General features: G+C 41.3%; 1 protein-coding gene across 6 annotated transcripts in view; it reads left to right on the top strand.

The window, feature by feature from the left end:
* The window catches only part of FRMD4B (FERM domain containing 4B), a 207,768-nt gene that overhangs the window by 150,262 nt on the left and 34,213 nt on the right, over positions 1–23,293 (top strand). For all 6 annotated transcript variants that reach the window (XM_048857685.2, XM_048857684.2, XM_048857682.2 and 3 more), the window contains 4 exons: positions 17,358–17,441; positions 18,455–18,520; positions 19,776–19,833; positions 20,985–21,071. In XM_048857685.2, the coding sequence (XP_048713642.1) occupies positions 17,358–17,441; positions 18,455–18,520; positions 19,776–19,833; positions 20,985–21,071 (295 nt within the window). The remainder of the gene's footprint in view (positions 1–17,357; positions 17,442–18,454; positions 18,521–19,775; positions 19,834–20,984; positions 21,072–23,293) is intronic.

Genomic DNA, 23,293 nt, shown 5'->3' with positions numbered 1-23,293 from the left:
AAAAATCTTTTGAGTTCGTATGGTGAAGTGATTGTTTTGTGAATGGCTTCTGAATTCAAACATTCTGTTCCAAACCATTCTAGTCAAATCACACCATCTAATCTGCGGTTCCTGGAAGGTCGGACGAAATAAATGCTACCACCTTTTCACATTAGAGACCAGGACTGTCCTGTGTCTTGGATCCATGTTTGTGAAGCTCCTAACGACCCTGTCTGTGCATAGTGCTAATGCATGCACAGAAAGATGGAGTTTGTCAGCTGCCCGCTTTGGAGATCAATGCCTTGCTTTCTTTTGCAGCTGCCCTGCAGGGGCCTCACCCTTCATCCACTTGACCTGACAGTTGTATTGTAGCTGGTGTGAGACTCTGAGTGGCTTTTGTTTAGCTACCTAATGCCACATAATCAGACAGCGTTTACCCTTGAAATCACTTTCTACCTGTTAAACTCTGTTCCTTGGGTGCAATAACCGGCTTATGGGAAAAAAAGTAAAAGCTATAGGATCTGAGGGAAGAGACCTTCAATTAGAAACAGCTCACTGAACAAACAGAAATTCAGAAGGTCAGCTTTAGTCATGTTAATGTTTTACTATGGGCTGAATTTTCACATAGGAAGAATGGCTTGTTTACACTTCTGCTACAAGAGCTTTCAAGTGACGCTTTGTAAATGCAGGATACCTTGCCTGCTTGCCTGCAGTAACTAGCAGCTTGCTTCAGATTGCAAAAGCCAACAATAGTTTGCTTCAGCTTTTTGTAATAAAGGGATAGTTGTCAAGTAAGTTTGGGTTCTTTTAACCAGGAACCCTGCTTCTCAAGAGCCTGGTCTGTCTTCCACCAAAATCCGTCACAAAACTCCTATTGACTTTAATGGTTCAAGGTCAGGCCCTTGAGAGGAAAAGATGATCTTGTGGCTAAAATGCTGGACTGGGCCCAGGAGTTCTGTCCCCAGTTATGACCCTCACCAAGTCACTTAAACTCACTGTGCCTCCATTTGCCTATCTGAAAAATGGAGATAATGTATTTCCCTACCTCACCAAAATGCTGTGCAGCTCAACTCATTCCTGTTTGCAAAAATGTGTTGAGATCATCACAGAGAAGATGCTACTGAAATGCAAAATGAATTACTTCAGACCGTTCTTTTTACAGTGCTGCTCCCACCCTGAAAGTGCTTTTTTTGTGCAATGGTGCAGCTGCTATAATTGTTCCAGAATGGGTCATAAAATATGAATTAAAACCAAATGTGTGTGCAAGACTCCTCTAGATGAACACTATAGCCGAAAGAAGGAATTCGGTTCTGCATCTCAAGAGCGATTATTTGGGTCATCAGTGGTAAGGAAACTAGCTCATTTAACGGCATATCTTACAAAAATATTATGAAACAGGTCTTTTGTGCCAAACCCTCCTTTGATAGGAAGAATACATTCCAGACACAGTGTCGTCATTTATGCAAGTGTAGTATTTTAGCAATCTTCCCTGTTATCAGTATCTGGTTTCTGCTGTATTAGTTGTTCATCATCAGTTTGGAACTGGATTTTGAATCAGTTTGGACAGTGGCTGTCATGAGATTTTGTTTACTTGATATTGCGACAATTAACTTTTTAACGTGGGATTTTATTTTCAATGAACCTGCAGTAAATACAGGAATCACCTAGGGATTTGCTTGCAAAGAGCTGAAAATGGGCTACACTTCAGAGAGTTTTAAGTGATTCCTTCTGGGCCTGGTTGATTTTCACACGTCTGGTGGTAAAAGGAATTTTTTGGACCTGCAAATTGAAGCTGTGCATGGAAAAGGAGTTACTAGGTTTGAAGGTTTTTTTAAGTATGGTTCATACCCTGATGTTGATCTGTGCATTGAACCTCCCATTGAAGTCAGTGGGAGTCTTGAATGTGGGCTGACCGTTGGTGATGGCCAAAGGAAAGGGAACAGTCATGGTCCAAGAAATTGTAGCAGCTGCTGAGCAGGAGAGCACTTTTTTGAAAGCTCTTATTTTCAGAGAACATAGTGTTTGCTTACTTGAAAATCCTACTGTAAGGCAAAGCCCCGGACTTTGCAATAAGTCAGCAAAATGGCCTCTGGCATCTGGAAGATAAAGAGCCTCTGATTTTTGTCTTTCTCAGGTTAATTCTAATATGGGCAACAGAATCTTGGCCTGAGGAATTAGGACTAGGATAGGCCTTTATTTAGCTCAGAAAGAGGGATTTCCAGAGGAGGTAAAATTTTCAAAAATGCGTAAGTGACTAAGTCCCATTTTAAAAAGTGACTTAGGAGTCTAAGTCCTATTGACTTTTAAGATTTTCTAAAAATCGAAGTGCCTACGCCACTTTTGAAAACGGGACGTAGTCACTTAGACATTTTTGAAAATTGAACTTGCAGCCAGGTTCTAAAGGTGAGGATGGGAGACTAACTGGATTTTCAGATGTACCTATCTGCATTTTTAGGCACCTAAATACCCTTAAAAACCTGGTCCATAGGCATTTTTGAATAGCTATCCCATATTAATATCTCATATAAGAACAGAAGAACGGCCATACTGGGTCAGACCAAACGTCCATCTAGCCCAATATCCTGACTTCCAACAGTGGCCAGTGCCAGGTGCCCCAGAGGGAATGAGCAGAACAGGTAATCATCAAGTGATCCATCCCCTGTTGCCCATTCCCAGCTTCCAGCAAACAGAGGCTAGGGACACCATCCCTGCCCATCCTGGCTAATAGCTATTGATGGACCTATCCTCCATGAATGTATCTGGTTATTTTTTGAACCCTGTTATAGTCTTGGCCCTCACAACATCCTCTGGCAAGGAGTTCCACAGGTTGACTGTGCGTTGTGTGAAAAAATACTTCCTTTTGTTTGTTTTAAATCTGCTGCCTATTAATTTCATTTGGTGACCCCTAGTTCTTGTGTTATGAGAAGGAGTAAATAACATTTCCTTATTTACTTTCTCCACACCAGTCATGATTTTATAGACCTCTATCATATCCCCCTTTAGTCGTCTCTTTTCCAAGCTGAAAAGTCCCAGTCTGATTAATCTTTCCTAATATGGCAGCCGTTCCATACCCCTAATCTCTTTTGTTGCCCTTTTCTGAACCTTTTCCAAATCCAATATATCTTTTTTGAGATGGGGCGACCACATCTGCACACAGTATTCAAGATGTGGGCGTACCAGGGATTTATATAGAGGCAATATGATATTTTCTGTCTTATGATCTATCCCTTTCTAAATGATTCCCAACATTCTGTTTGCTTTTTTGACTGTCACTGCACATTGAGCAGATGTTTTCAGGGGGCTATCCACAGTGACTCCAAGATCTCTTTCTTGAGTGGTAACCACTAATTTAGACCCCATCATTTTATATGTAGAGTTGGGATTATGTTTTCCAACGTGCATTACTTTGCATTTATCAACATTACATTTCATCTGCCATTTTGTTGCCCAGTCACCCAGTTTTGAGAGATCCTTTTGTAGCTCTTTGCAGTCTGCCTGGGTCTGAACTATTTTGAGTAGTTTTGTATCATCTGCAAATTTTGCCACCTCACTGTTTACCCCTTTTTCCAGATCATTTATGAATATATTGAATGAGGCTGGTCCCAGTACAGACCTGTGGGGTACACCACTATTTACCTCTCTCCATTCTGAAAACTGACCATTTATTCCTACCCTTTGTTTCCTATCTTTTAACTAGTTACCGATCCATGAGAAGACCATCCCTCTTACCTCATGACAGCTTACTTTGCTTCAGAGCCTGTGGTTAGGGAACTTGTCAAAGGCTTTCTGAAAATCTCATTGGAAATCCATCTTTCTGAAGTAGATGAGGTCTGCCCCACTTCTAAGTCACTTTGAAAATTTCACCCATGATATGTTTATTGTACGGAGGATGTAGATGTCAGCACAGCTAGTCATGTGCTTTGGACAGCATCAGCCTCTAATGTGCAGTCTAAAGTTACTGCTGGTTCCAAGAGCAATTATTAGCAGAGGTGGCAACAAAGTGAAAATGATGCAGCTCGCCATTTTTTTTATCAATCGTGAGCAGTGTGGTTCCTTTTCCTGTTTACTAAATTTGTGATCCCGGCCAGGATAATTATACTGAATGTGTTTATCAGGAGATGTGTAAGAATGTGTCATAGCAGTGCGCACTGAACAGCCAATCTATGTATTTAATGGGACATTGTTACGCTTGATATGGCCAGACGCTTGACCTTTGATATAGCTTTACTGTTGTGCTGTTGAGTTACATCTGAGTTTGTTTTCGGTTGTTGCAGATCTTTGGCCCTTTGTTTTCCAGTAATGATAATGTGGTCAGTTTTGTTCAAGGAGAAAAGAAAGATTGTTTTGCTTGTATTCACTTTTCAGTAGTGCCCTGTGCATTGTGATCAATTGCATGCTTGAACTTAAATTGAAATTCCTATAACACATCAAATCTCCTCTCAATCCCTTCCCCCCAAAAAATCCCACCACCAACACATTAATTCTTTAATTCATGACCATGTGTTTGGTGAAACAGAAAAAGCTACAATCCTCAGTTGAGAATGACTTGAACTTGTAAATTCCAATAAGATCTTTTTGTATGTAGTCTATGTTAGATTCACGTTGCAGCTTCTGGCACGGTTAATGGTTAGAAAAATATTTGTGTTGTATTCATTTTTGGGACTCCACTTTTAACTTGATTTTTATAAAGTTAATGTCTCGAGGGGTAATGAAATTAATAGATTGGGTCTTCTGGTAATTATTCATAGTGTAAATATGCAATATATAGCATGATGCTGCTCTGAAAAATTAGCAAACTATCTTTCCCCAGGTTTCAGAGTAGCAGCCGTGTTAGTCTGTATTCGCAAAAAGAAAAGGAGTACTTGTGGCACCTTAGAGACTAACCAATTTATTTGAGCATAAGCTTTCTTGAGCTACAGCTCACTTCAATATAAGTATATTCACCAATCTGATATTGTACGACACTATGTTTTATGAATGCTGTATTAAAGTCTTTGTAATATAAAGAGAGATCTGATTATCCACCTCCTTATATACATAGTGTGGTACAATCCGACTATTTGTTTTCTTTAGTCTTTATAGCATAATCCTTTTTATTAAGAGAATATATTTTCTATCAGTGATAGTTGTGAGTTCCATTCTATTCAGATTTGTATAGCTTCTGGGGCATGACTGAAACAGACAGGGCACAACTGAAATGAAGATTGACAGTCCTAAATCTTGTGCTTCTAGCAGCAAGAAAAAGTTGATTAATATCAGATTAAGTACTGTGTGCAGTGTCAGGAAAGTTACCTTTTTAAAAGTTTACTTTCAGGCAGATAATCTCAGATCATATTTTCCACAGTAATTTCAGGCCAAACCCATGCTGTCTGAAAGTTAATTAAATTGCTGGAGGAGGGCTTCCATTTTCTTTAAATAGCTGACACATTGGATTTCCATTCTAGCCTGTGGGCTGCAAAGATAACTACCGACTGGCATAACATAACACAGACAATGTAATGAATTCCTGATAGCTGACATATATGAGAGACTGGGGTTTATCGTTACATGGGTGATAAACACAGTTTGTGAAAGGAAATAGTTTGTTTAAAAGATACCCTTGCAGACTGCAATTGTAGCGTAATTGTAACTTCGGGGGCACCCAAACCCAATTTCACAAAGGAATAAATTAAATACTTTCTTTGTTTTTAGCTATAATGAGCTAGTGTTAACAACGTGCTCCAAACTAAGAGTGAAAGAACAACAATATGAGACCTTTGGTCAACTTTTACTTGAAAATCTTATTATTTTATGGACAGACTGGAAGATTGTTTACAAGAAAGGAATGTTTTATCAAAAAGTTAGAACAAGTAGCTGCTTTACAGATGTTCAGAGTTGTTTGTCTTATAGAATAGCACCTGTTTGCCATATTTCTCATCCTATGACTGACATCACTTTAAAAATAGTACATCCTGAAGGATTGGTCATGGCATACAAAGCCTTTCCTGTCTAGCTTCCTAGCTGAAGTCCAACCCAGGTTGTAATGGCAAAAGTTGTAACTGTCTGTCGGCTGTGAAATATGTTAGTTCTCCAGGTCCCAGCAGACAAGTGTCCTCATCACGTAATCCCAGTAATGAGCAGACATGCTTGTCAGTCTCCACAAAGAGGCCAGGGATTGGATGAGCATGGAGAGTGAACTTCTCTCTAAGCCCTACAGAAATCCCCACCCGAATGAGGTTGGGGCATGTTGGTGGATGAAGTGGCAGACCAGGTGGCCTAATAAAGGGCTTCAGTCTCCAGACATCCCAGTCTAGCAGTCTAGCACATTTCACAGACACCAGTGAAAAATGATGATTAAAAATACAGGTTGATAAATAAGCATCTAAATAAGGATCACTTCATGATTACCTGTTCTGTTCATTCCCTCTGTCGGAAGACAAGATACTGGGCTAGATGGACCTTTGGTCTAACCAAGTATGGCTGTTCTCATGTTCTTATGTCTATGCAATAATATTAAAATATAATATTCCCCCAAAGTATTCCATTGTAAATGCACTGTAGGTAGTATGCAGGTAGCTCGTAAATCAATGTTGACACTCTGGCATTGCTCATATGACTGTATTTCTGCTGGTTTGCCAAGTGAATCATTGTGTATTTTGCCTGTCCACAGTAACTCTTTACATAAACTTTTTCCTCAGATACCTCATTTGACCTTTGTTTCTAATCCATTAATTCTTTTGATCAAAGTAAGCTACACTTTTCCCAATGAACATATGGGCATAGTTTTGGAAATGCTTACTTGAAACTGATGGGACAACTAACACGAAACAAGATTTGCAAGATCAGGCCATATTATTTTATTTATTCATTTAGTTCATTTTATATGATGTGCCTGACACAATAAGCAACATGCATTACAATTTAAATAAAAACACATTCAATAAATTTAATCTATTGACAGTGTCATAATACCTCTCTACCCTACAGAGCTAAGACCCTCCTTTCCCAGTCGTCCTTCTCCCTGGGTAAATATAGCAGACGTCCTTTGCAACATGTCTTGATAGTAGAACGGTTCAGAAAATGGGAGTGGAGGAGAGGGAGAGGAGTACTACGGAAACTTAATTCTTGCTGTCTGTGTATCAAGGGAGATGTAGTCCTGCTGGGAAGCCTGGCCAAAGAGGAGCCTGGGGAAATGAGGCAATTGAACTACAACTCCCATGAGACACCTTGGCAGAATTTCTGAATTGAAAACTTTTCAAACGTTAAGTTTTTCAACCAAAAGTTGAAATTGTCTAGGGAAAGCAGACAAATTTTTGAAGAAAAAAAAATCAAAATTTCTGTTGAAAACAATAGTTTAGATGGAAAATTTTCAACCATCCCTACTGGAAGGTCATTATACTGAAGTCAGACCAAAAGGCCAAGAAAATTGCTGATCCAGATCTGAAAACTCCAAGCCTCTTCATTTTGTTTTCTTGGATTTCTCTTCTGACCTTTCTGTGGTTTGAGAGGGGAGAGAGAGTCTCTCAGACACAAATTATTCAAACAGTAAAGGGGCTACCTGTTAAAACCAGCAGGTTGGGTTATACTCTTGAATAGCATGTTTCCTTGAAGATTTACACAGAGAGCACAATTTAGACTGGTTTTCTCTTACCTCTTACAGTAAAGGTTTGATACTGAGTAAATCCATGCCTCTACTGTAGGCATAATGAAACAAAAGCCTCAAGAACTAGGTGGTCAGGTTGTAAAATATGGACTGCAAAGGTCTTCCATGGGGTAAGCTTAGCTATCAGTTTGAACTGAGTTCATGAGGCCAAATTTACCCCTAGTGTATCTCCATTGACTTAGTTACATCAAGGAATAATTTTGGCTCCTGCAGTCTAACCTATGAGCATTCTTTATAGCATTGCACACTGACCCTGCTACACTTCAGCATTTCTCACTATAGTGGAGATAAAAGCCTATTTCTGGCTGAAACTTTTGTTTACATTCTGTTATAGGTAACCCCTTAGAGGATTCAAACTGAAAGTTGAGAGAGAAAATATTTCTGGCATTTTTTTTTCCCATTTGTTCACATTGCCTTTTTGACAGTACTTTGTGCATAGTCACTTTCACTGTTTCCCCTGATAGGCCCCCATGCTAAGAGATTGCTCATGCACAAAAAGTTGTGTGTCTGTGTAAGGATTTGCAGCTGTAGGACATCTGCCAGTTTTTTTCTATTTGTGTGGGTCTTTCAGCCAGCAACAGGGCAGAGAAAATGCATTTTAAAACAGGAAGATTGGATGTAAAAACTACCAAACTCAAGATGGGGATTTGAAGGAAGACACTGTTCCTGCAGCTCCTTTTAGCTCTCATTTGGAAATGATCACGTGTCGGATTGATAGTGCCGTTTTAACGTTTTTCCCTCTTCTTCTAACAATCTGAGTCAAGGCTTCGTTCAGTCTGTGGCGTAAATAAGTAGTTTTGTAGTTATCAGTTTGGACAGTCCACACAAAAGTCAATAATGACTCTGAGGGTTTGTCTGCACTGCAGTAAAACACCCGCGGCTGACCTGTGTCAGCTGCCTCAGGCTATAAAATTGCAGTGTAGATGTTAGGGCTGGAGCCCGGGCTCTGGGACCCCGCAAGGGGGGATGGTCCTAGGACCCGGGCTCTGTCCAGTACTCCATTACGATTGTATAGCCCCACAGCCCGAGTCATCTGATACAGGCCAGACGTGGGTGTTTTACTGCAGTGTAGACATATCCTTAATGAGTCAGGTGTAAATGCTGTGAGGGAGGTAACCAAGATATTGGGTGGGGGTGGAGGTGGATATAAGGTGTTTTCAAAGTTATTTAATAACATGATCTCATGGTCTAATGATGCATAGTGTGATCTAAGAATAACGTGCATTTTTAAAGAAATCTAACTGTACATTTGATAGAAGCAACATACACTGCAATGGGTGCAAAAGAGCTGTTTTGTTCTGTCACATTCATCTATTATCCCACAAATGAGGTCTTTTTGTGGTTTTTAAATACACCTGTGAATCAGTGGGGCAGATCCTGTCCCTGTTGTGAATAACTGGCCCTGTACTGCTCAGCAGGGTAGGCAGGATTTAGGGAGGGCTGTGCCTTGCTCTCCTTGGTGCAGAGCTCATTGTGCAAGGTGCACCAGAGAAGGGTGAATGCGATGCCAAAGGGTCCAGAGGGCATGCAGTCCTCTCCCCCATGGAGCTATGCAAGCTACTACAGCCTTAGGGCTGGAGTAGCAGCCAGGACAAGACTACTCTGCTTCAAGGAAAGGATTCCTTCACCCCTGGCCCAAGTACATCTTTCCATCATGCAGACTGCGTATTAAGCTGAGGGTTTGCCCTTACGCCGTGTAAAATTACGTTCCAGTAACTCTGAGCTGCAGTTTGTCCTTGATTACACTGGTGAATATCTGGAGAAACTCCACTGACTTAAGTGAACTTTCTCCAGATTTACACCAGGTAACTGAAAGCAACGTCTGGCTTAAAGTGAAAAGGAGTACTTGTGGCACCTTAGAGACTAACCAATTTATTTGAGCATGAGCTTTCGTGAGCTACAGCTCTGATGAAGTGAGCTGTAGCTCACGAAAGCTCATGCTCAAATAAATTGGTTAGTCTCTAAGGTGCCACAAGTACTCCTTTTCTTTTTGCGAATACAGACTAACACGGCTGTTCCTCTGAAACCTGGCTTAAAGTGGCAACCTTAGAATTTCCTTCCTTTTAGCTCCCTAATTTCGACTGTAAGGGTCTCAATTCCGTTGCCCGTATTGCACTGCCTAGGCACGGTGGGAATGAGCAGAATAACAGCACTTCAGCCTCCGCTGTTTTGCCATTGTAGATTTGTCAGTCCTTTTTATCATTATTTTGATACCTTTTTTTGTATTTTAAAGTATCTTTGTATCAGCACAGAGGACTGTGATAACAATCTTTAAACTTTGCTGCTGTATTCAGACCTACAAAAGAACCACAACTAATTTGGCTGATCTGACTTTTGTATGAACAGACAAGTCATGAATGTTAGCAATAACAGTCTGTCTTTTGGGGGAGGGCTTGGGATCCTTTGATCATCATGTCAACTGTGAATAATCTTCACTTGTTCAAGAGCAAATCCCTAGGTAAATTGAAACAGATTTGCTTCCTGCCTGGTCTTATGGGGGAATATTAACAAATGCACATGCAGGTACTTTTACAAGTTAACCGTGTTCTGCTCTAGTTCTGCCTGTGGGATACCCTTTGGCAATGGTGGAAGTTTTGTTCAAAGATTGAGGGTCCTTATGTTCAAAATACTCAGCTCTCAATATTGGAGCTGGAGAAGAAAGACGGCCAAAAGGTTTAGGCCATGGCCTAGGATTGGACACCTAGTTTCAAGTCCTGACTCCAGTATAGACTTCCTGTGTGATCTTGAGCAAATCACTAAGCCTCTCCGCGCCCAACCTGTAAAATGGGTATAATAGCACCTCCCTACCTTGTAATGGTGTTGTGAGGATAAATACAAAACTAAAGAGTGAGAGGTGCTCACATATATGGTAACAGGGGCCATATATGTGTGCTTCGGTGCCGAGCTGAGAGAGATGCACTAATGCAGTGGACTGTCATAACATAATAGCACACTCCATCTGAGGACCTTTGAGCACTTTCCAAACATTAATGAATCAGGCCTCCAACACCCCTGTGAGGTTGGTTACCAGTATCTCCACTTTTTTTTCAGAAAGAGACACTCAGGAGTGGAGATCATATGTAACTTGTCTGGTTGAGCACAGTGTAACAGAGCTGGAACCCAGGTCTCCTGACTCCTTGGCTCTGATCCGACTCCCCTTGAAACCATTGGAAAGAGTCAATGGGGATCCTGTGCTTTCATTACAAGCCCATCTCTATCTATAATACGTTTTAAAAGTTAGTCTCTCAGCAGATATTAGGTTGATACGGACAGTCAGTGGGTTTCATCTGTGTGATATCTTCCTTCCACACTGTTCAAAAGCCATTTGACAGATGCTCTTTCCAATGCCTTTTACCCATAGCATGTACTTATCCAGTGTTTGAGGGGCCAAACCTTGTAACCTTTCCACAGGGAAACTCCCCACTGGCTAAAGGAAGGCATGATTCTGGAACGTCCTGAGAACCTCCAACTCCCATTGAAGTAAATCACTTGATCAGCCCCTTTCAGGATTTGGGCCTTTTGACTAGAAAAACTTCCTGCGTGTTCCAAAGTACTGTACTGTAACTGACTGAGAGATTAGGGAAATAATGCAAATGTGTGATATTTGGCACTAAGAGGACCAATCAAATGAATGTATCTTAGAATGCTGCTCCAAGATCTAGCTGCTCTATTCGCTTCTCCCCTCTGCTTGAGTCTCTCCACTGGATTGCAGTCGCCTGTTTTGTTTGAGGTCTTTTGTACTAAATTCAAGCTTCCTAATCTCATTGTCAAAAGCTCTCCCTTGCTCCACCTGTTTCTGTAGCTGCCCCCTTATCTCCATCTACACCTCTTTCACCCTGTATCCTCCACCCTAATAATTTTTGCTGCCTCTTCTCACACCTGCTTACATACTGCCCTTTGTGCATGGAACAGCGTCCCAATGGATACTCACTGAGCCCCCATCTCTCTTTCCTCCTTCAAATACTTAAGAAAACACATCTGTTCCAGACGCATTCCAGCGATAAGACAGACATTCCGTTCACTGAGCCTGATTCTCAAGTCTCTGCTCATCAACACTGGCGTGAATTGGGAATAACTCCATTGAAGTCAATAGAGTTACATTCTTTAGATCAGAATTGTGCCTGGTGTCGGTCTACCTTTTATAAATAATAGTGCACAGCTTTCTCCTTCAGTGGTAGTCAATCTTTGTAAAGTTAGAGGAGTTGGCAATTCTCAAGAATCGGGATAAGTGTCCGAATATATCAAGTAATCTAACCATTCTCCTGACAGAAATTACAGATCCCATTTCTAGTATTTAATTTGGGTGTGCAACATTCTTTTTCTAACACAAAACCTTTAAAAGAACAAGAGGGAAAATTTTTAATAGAAAATTTCCCCAGTGTATAGAATACATGACAATATTGTATTGTCTCTTGCATGTTCCAGTCCCTACACACACACACACACACACACACACACACACACACACACCCACCACCAAGATTGTGCCTAGTGTATACTCCCGTTTATCCCAAACCCTATTGTCCAAATCCCCTCATTATCTGAATCCCTTCCTGTCTTATGTGATGTTTGTTTGCAAAACAATTCCAGAGTGACAAAAACGCCTTATATCATTTTGTTATGATACATCCCAGACTTACCAAAAAGTTGTTAAGATTTACAGAGAAATGAGAGATGTTGAACTGTTATGCCATACCAAATGTAATTAGTTTGTTGGTTAGTGCTGTCTTGGGTGTGCCTGTTGCTTTTGTACTTCATGCTCCGCATTTTATGATAATCTCATTAACCACATCTTGTTCCATCAAAGGTTTTACCTTGAGTTACTGCTTTAGCAACAAAAATAAATTGTTATTTGACACAGTGGGCACAAGGAAAAGGGGGCACCTATTGACAAATGGTTCTAATTAGCACAGTTCTGTTGTGTCAGTAAATCTTGGGCTAGCAGGGAGCGTTGTATCGTGAAATGACAAGCTGTGAAGATACACATACTGAGAGTGAAAATATATTATGCATCTTTTAAATGTTTTTAATTCTTAGTAATGTACTTCCAGTGAAGTGTGCCATTATTGTCTGCCTTAAGTTCCTCTTAAAATTCTAATGGAGATTTATGTACAAAGCTAAAAGTTTTAGCCACAACCTACTCTTTCTGGTATAAGGTGGGTTTCAATAGGTAGATAAAGTTGAGCCAGACTTACTATAAGAAAAACATGGTAGTTTGTTTGATTAGATTTTCTATTCATAGCACAATATGTGTTTGGATTTTGTTGTTGGGTTTGTTTGGATTTTTGTAGGGACTCAGTCCACACACACAGCACATTCACTAAGACCAATAAGAGTTGTACATACAGATCAGGGGCAGTATCTCGCCCTAAGCTAGTTCACATTGTTTCAGAAAACTAAATATAGATGATGCACAGAATGCAAATTAAAACATTGTGCCTTGAGAAGTGCATAATATAGATTTTCATTAAATCTCAGAATTGGGGTATTCCCATCCAGATGACGGTGATCAATTCAAGTTATGTTAAATGTACACTAGGGGACAATATACACGGGGTGGGATGGAAAAGAAAGGAGAAAATACACATTTTCTTTCATTCTTCTCCTGGGGGAACAATACTTCAAATAAGCTTGTTCCATATTCTCTTCCTAGGAAATGAACTTTTTTGCCAAAGAAATTCAGCCCTGTTGACCCTGGGCATTTTAAGTGTTGGAATGGTGCCAGGAACCACCAGGGCTGACTCATGAAGAAGTCCCTTGGTATTGGAGGTCAGATTAAATGCAAGTGGGGGCCCCCTGGTCCTGACAGCCAAATTCCAGCATTGCTCTTAGGAGGGCTGGCTTGTGTTATCACCAACTGCAAACAACCCACTGCCTACAGTAACCGCCACCCACCCTCAAATTCATCCAGCCAGAGTCATTTTTCAGAGAGAGGCTTTTAGAATTCAGCTCTTTGTTTGACCTACTCATTTCAACAGTGGAGCAGTGGGCGTTTCTCCCCAGTCCCCTCTCTTCATGATTTCACCTCTGGTTCCAGATCCTATAAAAACCAAACACCAACCTGTCATTCAAATGCTACTTTCATCTGGATTCCTCACCTCTGAGAAACAGCTGAGCCTATTATTAAGGCGTGTGGTAGTGATTCTAAACATCAGGGGGAGAACATGCTTTGTCCAGAGGGAGAAGTGATAATGAACTTTTGGGGAGGAGGGGAGAGGCTCCGACTCCCAGTTTCTCACTCTCCGTGAAGCTGTGAATCATCCCAAATGCTAATCCCTACTGTGTAGTCAGCAGTTTGATGCCATTTAAATACCAAGCTGTGCAATTTACTCGAGGGCAAAGGTACATGATGAAGGAAGCAGACAGACATACCCTTTTTCTTCAAGTTTTTCGTTCATATTTCCATACATTCCACAGGTTTAACCTTATGGCTATGGAGAAAGGAACTCAACATGGCTGTTAGAAATGTGGGGCCTTCTGTTTAACCACCAAACTCCCCTACCATAGTCTTGTACTTCCAGGAGATGTGCTGCAGAATGCTATGTAGAATACGCACCTGTCAAACGGCATATCAAAGGATGGGGACCTTAGGAAGGGATAACTTCCAAGGTCTGGGCCTCTCAAACAAAAATTGTTTTATTCTTTATATTTATAGGGAAATGGGTGCATCAGGGGATTATGTTCTGCAGCCAGAAGGCCTGATCCCTAGCCTGTGCAATTCATCAGAGCTCTGTTGACTTCAATCAAGCTACGTTGACATACACTAGCTGGGGATCTGCCCAGAGCCTTTACCGCTAAACCGCCACTTCCAGTCCAGTCGAGGCCCTGCAAGTGATTGCAATTTGTTGCTACCACAGAACAGTTCTCAGTGGCCTGCGAAATGAGCTGATGTCTCAGTGTGGAGGATTTGCATAAAGGTTGTAATCGATAGCCACTAGGGGGTCTCCCAAACTGACTGGCGGTGGGCAGACGAGCCCCACAGGGCAGAGAGAGTGCTGTCCGTCCTGACAGAATGGCAGCAGGCAATGTAGAGCTCAGTCTGCGGCCAGGTTGCAGATATTTCAACAGTTACAGCGTCAAGGGCCATATTTATTTGATTGGAGCCTGTATCTTGATATCCGATGAGGATCAAATGTTACTAGATTAGTCTACTAACCCACCATATGCGGAGATGAGAGGCCTTGCAGTGAAGCAGAAAGCCTGCCCCAGCTCAGCGCCTACATATTAAGGCGAACATTTTCAAAGGTAGGTGACTAATACAGGCACCTAAATGAGTAGCCTGGAGTCCAGAGATGCTGAGCACCCATTGAATTCAGTGAGGTTTAGCACCTGTGGAAATCAAGCTACCTCCTTAGGACCCCGATCCTGCTGGCACCTAAGTACAGTGACAAAACTCTCAAACGAGGGGCCGAAATAGGGATTTTGGTGCTAAATACTAGACCTCCCATAGCTGTGAAGATTGTGGCCTAAATGTCTGTATTTAGGAAACATCTACCCCTCCTCGTTGAGGAAAATAGCTCACATTTTCCTCTAAAACTCCTCTAATCCAGTATATTTCAGTGGAGTTCAGCATTGCCAACCCAGAGGGCTCAAAACTCATGAGTCTGGTCCCAAAAAATTGTGAGACAGACTTAAAGACCATGAGATTTTAAAACAAAAATAAATACCAATTGAGTTCTTTTTATTTGCTTTCTGGTTTCTGAGCCTTTAGGGTGCACTCGGGTCATGTTTTCAAGATTTTTCTCCACAACCCTGAGAGCTAGAAACTTACTGGGTATTTTTTGTATGTTGGTTTAAATGGAAGCTGAGATTCCCATGTAATTTCTGTCAATCTCAGCATCTGGGACTTTAAGGAAAAAGCCCACCCAATATTGTGAGAGTTGACAACACTGGGAGTTTTTAAAAAAAATAAAATAAAAAAAATTCTGATTTTCTTCACAGAGCCATGTTTTGTGGCATTCAGGGGCTGATCAGAATGCCAAGAGCTGTGCATGTTCCTGGCACAAGAGCACTGGCTGTGGGAAGCTCAGAAATAAAACTGAAAGCCAGTTAGTACGATAGGCCACCCGTAGTGGCAACTTCAGCCGAGGTGGTGAAGAATAAAATGAGGCTCATCACCTCGTCCCTAGAGAAGGTTCCTCTATGTCAGGGTTGACACATTGTCAGGGTGATGTAGAAGAAGCTTGCGCTGCGGCTAGCCCATGCTCTGAATAAACACAGGGTTTTAATTTACAGTGCCTTCAGCACAACACCTGCCAAAAGCACTGAGCACACTTCCAAGAAGCCAACTTTTTAGTGCTGCCTTGGGCCTGCATTGCTTTCTCTAGATGCAGCATTACAAGATCGGGGCCGATGCTGCAGGTTTTATGCTGCGCTCCTCTCTAGCAATGCACAGTGAGACGCACACCAAGAAATTCTGAGGGAAGAACTGGAATGTGACTGAGACAAAATCTTGAACTGGAGAGTCTGATCGGCAACATGGCTCTAAAACAGACATCTGAACAACTCCTCCGGGAAGTCACCCAGCTTGTTCAATTCAGAAATCTAGGCCAGTGTTAATGAATCAGAGCAGTGCATTCTTTACATGGAAAAGTCATGTTTATGCCTGTTCCTACCACTGCTAAAGCATGCAGAAATCCTGCAGAAATGAGGTGTGCAAGTTTCAGCTGATTGGTTAATGGAGCATGTAAACAGAAAATTTTAACCACTTCAGTGATGTCTATTATTGCCAGCTTCAGTGGGTGCCAGTTTGTTCAAAAACCAATGTGTATTGTATTTACTTTTACTAGACTATTAACTATTTTTGTAGAACTGGTCAAAAATGGAATTTCTGATCTTTTGTTTCTGGGTTTTGTCCCAAATTGGGCCAAACAATCAAAATATCCAAACTTTTCACGGAAGGAAAAAATACAGAAAAATTTCTGTTATAGAGGTCGAACCATTTTGTTTGTTTCAACATTTTCAATCAAAACAAACATTTCCACGTTCCCTAATTGAAATGTTTAATTTCAGTTTGCCAACCTGAAATGAAAACAGTTTATTTCAGGTCAGGTTGATGTTAATCTCTGCGTCCACCCAAGCCTCTGCAGTGTTCCATGGGAATTGTAGTTTTAAGTCAATCCAAAATGAAACATTTCATTTAGGTTTTCTCTGTGGAAATTTTACCAAAATTAGTGTATTTTTCCCTCTTCAGAAAATTTTGATTTTGACTAAACTTGTTTTTTTCAACCGGAAACTATTTGATTAGAAATTTTTTGACCAGCCCTCGTATTTTTCATGCCTGGAATAGATGGGTTGACTAACAGGAGTCGATTTCTAGCTAAAGGCTGAACAAAAATTCTGCTGAAAACCTTGAAAACAACATGGTCATTCAGGCAAGAGGTTTCCTTTCTACAAATGCTCGGGGCAGGTTTCCAACTTCCTGTATTCTGCCTGGAATCAACGGTATTTGTTAAAAGATGGATAAATACCATCTCTTCTTTTCTTCAGCAGCCTGATTTCCCCATTGGCCATGATATTGTGCTCACAATGAATGATAACCCTGGTGTACAGGACAGCATTTTACAGAATTGTCATGTCAGAAGGCCTCTAGAATTACATTGCTAAAGAAGCTGGAATATTGTGCAAATGAACATGTTTTTGGGTAGCTGATACCCAGTGGCCTTTCCTTTTCTGGAAACTAATGATTGCATCTGTGATTTAGCAGCAGTAACTTTTGTACCATTTTTATTTTTAGTGACGATAACACAAGAAAAGATTTAAAGGCACTGCCTGCCTTCCCTACCAAGACCTTGCAGGAACACCCCTCACTCACTTACTGGTAAGCTCCTTGCTAGTATAGAAATGTGAATGTTAGTAGCAATTAGTAGCCGTTACCAGGTCAGTTTTGTACACTGTTTTGTAAAGGGTGTAGCATGTGTTATAAATGGGTTTGATCCCAAGCCCTGTATCTAAACACTTCTAAACTTTAGAGGTTCTGAATCCAAACCCAGATCTGGATATAAATGTGTTTGTTAGCCCTTACCTTTGTAGGGTCAAACAAAATCTCTGGATCTGAACATCACCACATTTGAGAGAGACTTGAAATCCAAACTGCAGTCCAGCTCTGAATTTTGCAAATGGCACCCATTGTTTAGAGCAGGCTTAATCAAAACAATTCCCCAGGCCAGGGGGTGTCTGAAATGCAGAGCCAGTTACAGTTTTGTGCCTTGAGTCCATCTTTAGCATGTGTCCTTAGGTAAGAAATACAGCTCAGCATTTGTGTTGTGAAGAAACAGTATTAAACAATAAGATACTTTTATGATGTAATAGATCCCCTTTATGCAGGTACAGTATCCTGCTTTATTTCATTTCTAGGCTCTAACTTACACTTTTCTCATTTTACCACTAATACCTTTTAGAAGGATTCATTTTTTTCCCTATTAAGTGCTATGCAACTAAATCACTTGGCCTGGTTTTCATTTGTCTTCAAGAGTGATAGAGGGCCGAATGCGTATTTTGTTTCTAATTCCAGCCGAACAAAAGGTCCTTGATATGAATTTATCTAATTAGTACCATTATTCTACAGCAGCATCTGTAACAAAGCTGGTTGATCTGAAATGAGTAGCTAATTAGACTCTGGAACATTGGATGATGTAGTAAGGATTAGACAGAAGGTTCCATTCTGCATAATGAAGGATGGAACTGGAGTCATTACAAAACTGAAACTATTGGGAAATGTTCAATGAAGCGCCTTTGGTACATGCTGAGCCTGGGTTTGAATATCATCAAAAGTTACTGCATGTAAAAAAAAAATCACTGAGCCGCTAAATTGATTTTGTGCTTGTTTTGCAGTGAGGACAGAGTAATTGAACATTATATAAAAATTAAAGGTCTGACCAGAGGACAAGCTATTGTTCAGTGAGTGTATCGTTTATTTCATTGGGGGGTATTTTTGAAATACTTTCTGTTGATATGTGGGAGTGATGTTGTGCTGATAATCATTCACTGTGGACTTTTACCATTCATATCTGTAGCAACGACATTTTTGATTGATACTATTTAATACAGACAGCAAATTTACATTAACCCATGTCTTAAATTTTGCATTTCACAAGTCCCCAGTTAAGGTTTTACCTCCTTTAAATATCTTCGATATGCAAAAAATGATTATGGCCTCATTTTAATACCAGTACCAGAGGGATTGCCTCCAAGCTTTGTTTGCTAACAGTTAATTTTTACCCCAAAATCTGAAGGAGGATGTTGCCTTAAGTTGTGTAAGGATAACAAATATATTTATTGTTTTAAGGTGGTTTGAATTTGATTTTCAAAAGGTGAGGGACTTAGGGGCTATTCCAAAGCCAATTGAAGTCAATGGACAGATTCCCATTGCTGAGCTTTATATCAGACCTAGAACCACTGAGTGGAGGCAAATATAGTATAAGGTGTAATATGCCCAGATGTTTGAGAAGAGCTACATAGTTATATAAAGCAGACAGCGTGCAAGTTTCCCCACACTGCACCTCTCTCCTAACCAGTAAAAGTCCTGCTGTTAAGTCCTAGGACTCTTTCAAGTAGGAATGTAGAATAAATGATCTTTTCAGAGGTTCACTAATCCATTGAATCACCAACGTATTGAATCACGTAGACCCTTAATGGCATAAATGTATTAATATTACTACTTAAAACCACTTATTTTTTGATGTTACCATAACTCTCCTTCCCATTTTCCCAAGTCACCAGAATTAAATAAGCCTAGGCAGCTCTTTTCCTGCAACATTCTGTCTTGGATGGTTTAGACACAACAAATCCTGCATCTTGGCAGGGGATTAGACTTGCGGTCCCTTCTAAACCCTATGGTTCTATGATTCTGACATTTCAGAAAAGACCTTTCAACATGTAGTTTTAGTTTCAGCTTCCTCAACTCTTGATAAGAGGAATTACAGGGAACAGTTACTTTATTTTCCAAATATTTGTTGCATGTGCACAGAAGTTTTGCCATCGACTTTAACTGAGCCAGAATTTCACCTCTGTTCCCAATGGAGGGTGCTGAGCCCGTCACTTAATATGCAAAAGATAAATGATTTTATCTGAATGCATATGTAAAAGAGGATATGTTAAGAGGCATTATTCTCTCCAGAGCAACTCATCAAATACACTGTAAATCTATCTACAGGTACATGAAAGTGGTAGAAGCTCTGCCTACATATGGAGTCCATTACTATGGAGTAAAGGTTAGTGATTGTTTATAGATAACATGATTCCATTCTTGAGGGAACAGTTTCACTGTACAGCATCTGCCTGTCAATATTAAAAGCTGGACTTCTCTAAGAACACTGAAAAAGTATGAATCAGAACTGTTTTGTTATTGGTGGACTGCAAATCATTTACAGAGAAGGCAGAAGGGAATTGTTGTTTTAACACCCCCCCTCCCCGTAATCCTACCATCCTAATTAAACTGGATATCACTTCTAGCTTTTAAGCAGTTACATTTCTCCAGAGGCGCAGTGAGAACACGGTGGCATGGGCTTAAGCATTGGCTGTACAATCGAATACATACCAAGGAGGTCAGGCAGGCCTGTGCAGCCCACGCCGCCTCGCCCTCAGAGCTATTTTAGCCTAAAGTTAGCACAGGTACCTTTACATGAGCTGCAGAACATACCCCTAGCTGCAGTGTAAACGCACCCTCTGTAATTAGTGAAATTCTGCTGCCATTATCACGCTCAGCAGTCTCTTCCTTCTCAGCCCCATTTGAAGCATTTTGTTAAAATTGAACAAAATGATGCTGACAAAATTTCTATAGAACTGAAAAGATTTTTGAGGCGGGGAAGGGAATAGTTTAATAACGAGTCAATACATTGGAAACAAATTCTGGATAAATGGGCAAAGCATGAGCCAAAAAAAAAAAAAATTCTTTATCGCATATAAGGGTGTCTATCCAGCAGGGATCACAGTCACTTACTATGGTGTATTGAGTGAGGAGTACTGGACATAGTCTTCTGTTCCCTCTCTGCATTTATTTGTGTATTGTGCAATGCATCTGTACTGCGTACACGGCCTTTGGCCACTCCCTCTGCTGCCGTCCTTCCCTCCCCGCGGTCCCACCTGTCGTGATCTCCACCCACGTGTTGCAGCATCTGCTGCTTTTTGCCCACTTGCGCAGCCAACAGACCAGCTTCCCTTTGTCCTTCGCTCCGTCTGAGATGGCAATGGCAGAGCCCTTTCATCACAGTCTCACGGCTTGAGTGCAGGTTTGTTTGCAAAGTCCCCCTGTGTTCCTAACCTGCTGATTCTGGTCACAGAATGAAATCGGTAAATACGATGTAACCTTTGAAGTTCTTAACTCCTTATTAGATCTTGGTTCTTGTGTTCTTCCATTTTACAGGATAAACAAGGAATCCCATGGTGGCTTGGCATCAGTTATAAAGGAATAGGACAGTACGACTTACAAGACAAAGTCAAGCCTAGAAAAGTAAGGGTATTTTGCCATGTCAAAATACATCTTCTTTTTTTTCTTTTTTAAGCCATGGCTAGTTAGAATCCTAAGGAAAATGAAAGCTTTAGAGTCCATGAATTCTGGAAAACTGGAGAGGAAGAGACATGCTTCCTCTCCAGCAGATAGACAGTGCAAACTCTTAATGTGCAATACAAAAGTTTAGTTCAAACGTGCTTCTAATGAGTTTGATAGTGCATTCGCTACTGGACTTTTAAGAACCTCACTAGGTCATCCCGCAGTATGAAGCAATCTGGTGTAGCTGGGGGTCTCTGCTTTACATGGGTTCAGAGTTATTGGTCCTGGCTTTAGTCTTTCCTTAAGCAGAATCTCCATTTACTTCAGTGGGTGGGGTGGGTGTGGGGGTGTGTGTGTGTGAGAGAGAGAGAGAGATGATAAGTGGATCAGGCCATAAGATTAGTCCAGTATCTCACATGGGTGAGATACTGGTTGAATCCTTGGTGCAGCTGCAGGCCAATCAATCTGCTGATTCCCAGGAGGTGTGTAACCATAGGCGGTGGGTTGAGAACATGTGCTTGAATATCCAAGGCTGCTCTTTCCTCCTCATCCCCGTCTGTGTATTTGAGTAATTCCTGCCAATAATCACAGTTACTGAAGCAAAGCACAGGGCCCTGTATTCCCTCGCTGGCTCCCTACAAGTCATCTATTAGCGAACCCTAACAGGCCCCTCTGCTGGCAAGCTGTCATACCGCCCAAGCACGTGATGTGCACGGAAACTATTCCAGCTCAACAACTGATTAAGTCCCATTCAGAGCTTGGAATGAGCCCTGGAGGTCTTTGGAGAACTGGTTTCCTAGAATGGTTGGGGGAGGTTTCGACACCTGTGCGAGTTGTCCTGTGGGGGGGAATACACCTGGTTTCTCTCTTGTAGCCATGTTTCCTCTGTCCCCGTGCAGAACTAGTTTTCTGATGTGCTTCTTACCCCCAGGATTTGGGCAGTAGCTCACGGGAGCGTGCATGCTGCCAGCAGTCACTTCAGATCAGTTTAGACCATTGTGCTCTTGTCCAGGGGATGGAAAGATACACAGGAGGAGTGAGCATGGGGAACAGAATTGGCTGGCACATATTCTGAACGAGCTTCTAGAAACATGGCTATAGGAAAATGTGAGATCCACTAGTAGCAATTCAAAGAGACACACTTTGTCACTGTCCTTCTCTCCTTTTTGACAGTCAGCTACTGATGGGTTCTTTTTCTTGAGCTAACTTGTCACCAAGATCGATCTCTTAAATTTCTCTCTTGTTCTGTCCGGTGAAAGGCTTTTATTTAATCCCAGGACTTTCTGCTGTTCACATACCACAATGACAGAGTAGGTTTGATTTGGGTGTAAGGTTATAAAATAGCCACGACTGGTAAAAGATCAAATCAACACAGATTCACAAGGATGGCCGTGCCTGATGTATTTCCAAGCATTGACTGAGTACAGACAGTACATTAGTAAATGGGTTGGTAAGAGGAGGTTAGGAGTCTCATCCTCTGGGCACGCCTTGGCATTGCTGCAAACACTTGCCACACCGGGGTAGATGGGGCCAGCCGTGTCCAGCACCCAGGGCAAGAAAGCGTGCATGCAGCTGAACCAGTACTCAGTTTCATTCCTGTGGTACCTACGGGATTACCATTCTAGGCACCATCTGGGCAGATTGGGAAACTCCATGTTCCTTAAGATTGCCAGAGCCCAAATGCCGACTATCACATCCTGCCATTATTACGCCTGTGTCACTCCCTCTAAAGTCAATGGGAGTTTTGTGTACAAATCAGTGCCAGGCTTTATAATGGAAATGTTTGCAGACCATTCACAGCAGTGCCACTTGGGTGCCTTGCAGTAATTTTAACTACCCAGTTTAGAGTACAGAACAAAGAGGGAGGAGGAGCATCAAGGTCAGCGGAAAGTCTGATGCCAATAGGCTGTTTGAAACAGTGACTCAGTTTAACACAAGAGCTCATGGACCAACATTGAGGAAGAAATTAATGTGCCAACAGGTTCTTTACACAAAGGGTGGTTCCGTGTTTGGAATCTGAAACAAACTGCTCAGGTTAGCAGAGAGTCGTAATTCAGGAGCTCAGTTTCAAGAGAGAAAGGGATACATACGGAAATAGGGGTGAATGGATACTGACTAGATTTGGGGGTTAAGATATATTGCAGAACTGTTCCTCTTTGCACAGAAGAGGTGCAGGGCATTTG

Source organism: Caretta caretta, chromosome 7, assembly GCF_965140235.1.
Source record: "Caretta caretta isolate rCarCar2 chromosome 7, rCarCar1.hap1, whole genome shotgun sequence".
Lineage (NCBI taxonomy): Eukaryota > Metazoa > Chordata > Testudines > Cheloniidae > Caretta > Caretta caretta.
The sequence above is the reverse complement of the archived record's forward strand: the minus strand, read 5'-3'. Positions and strand labels throughout refer to the sequence as shown.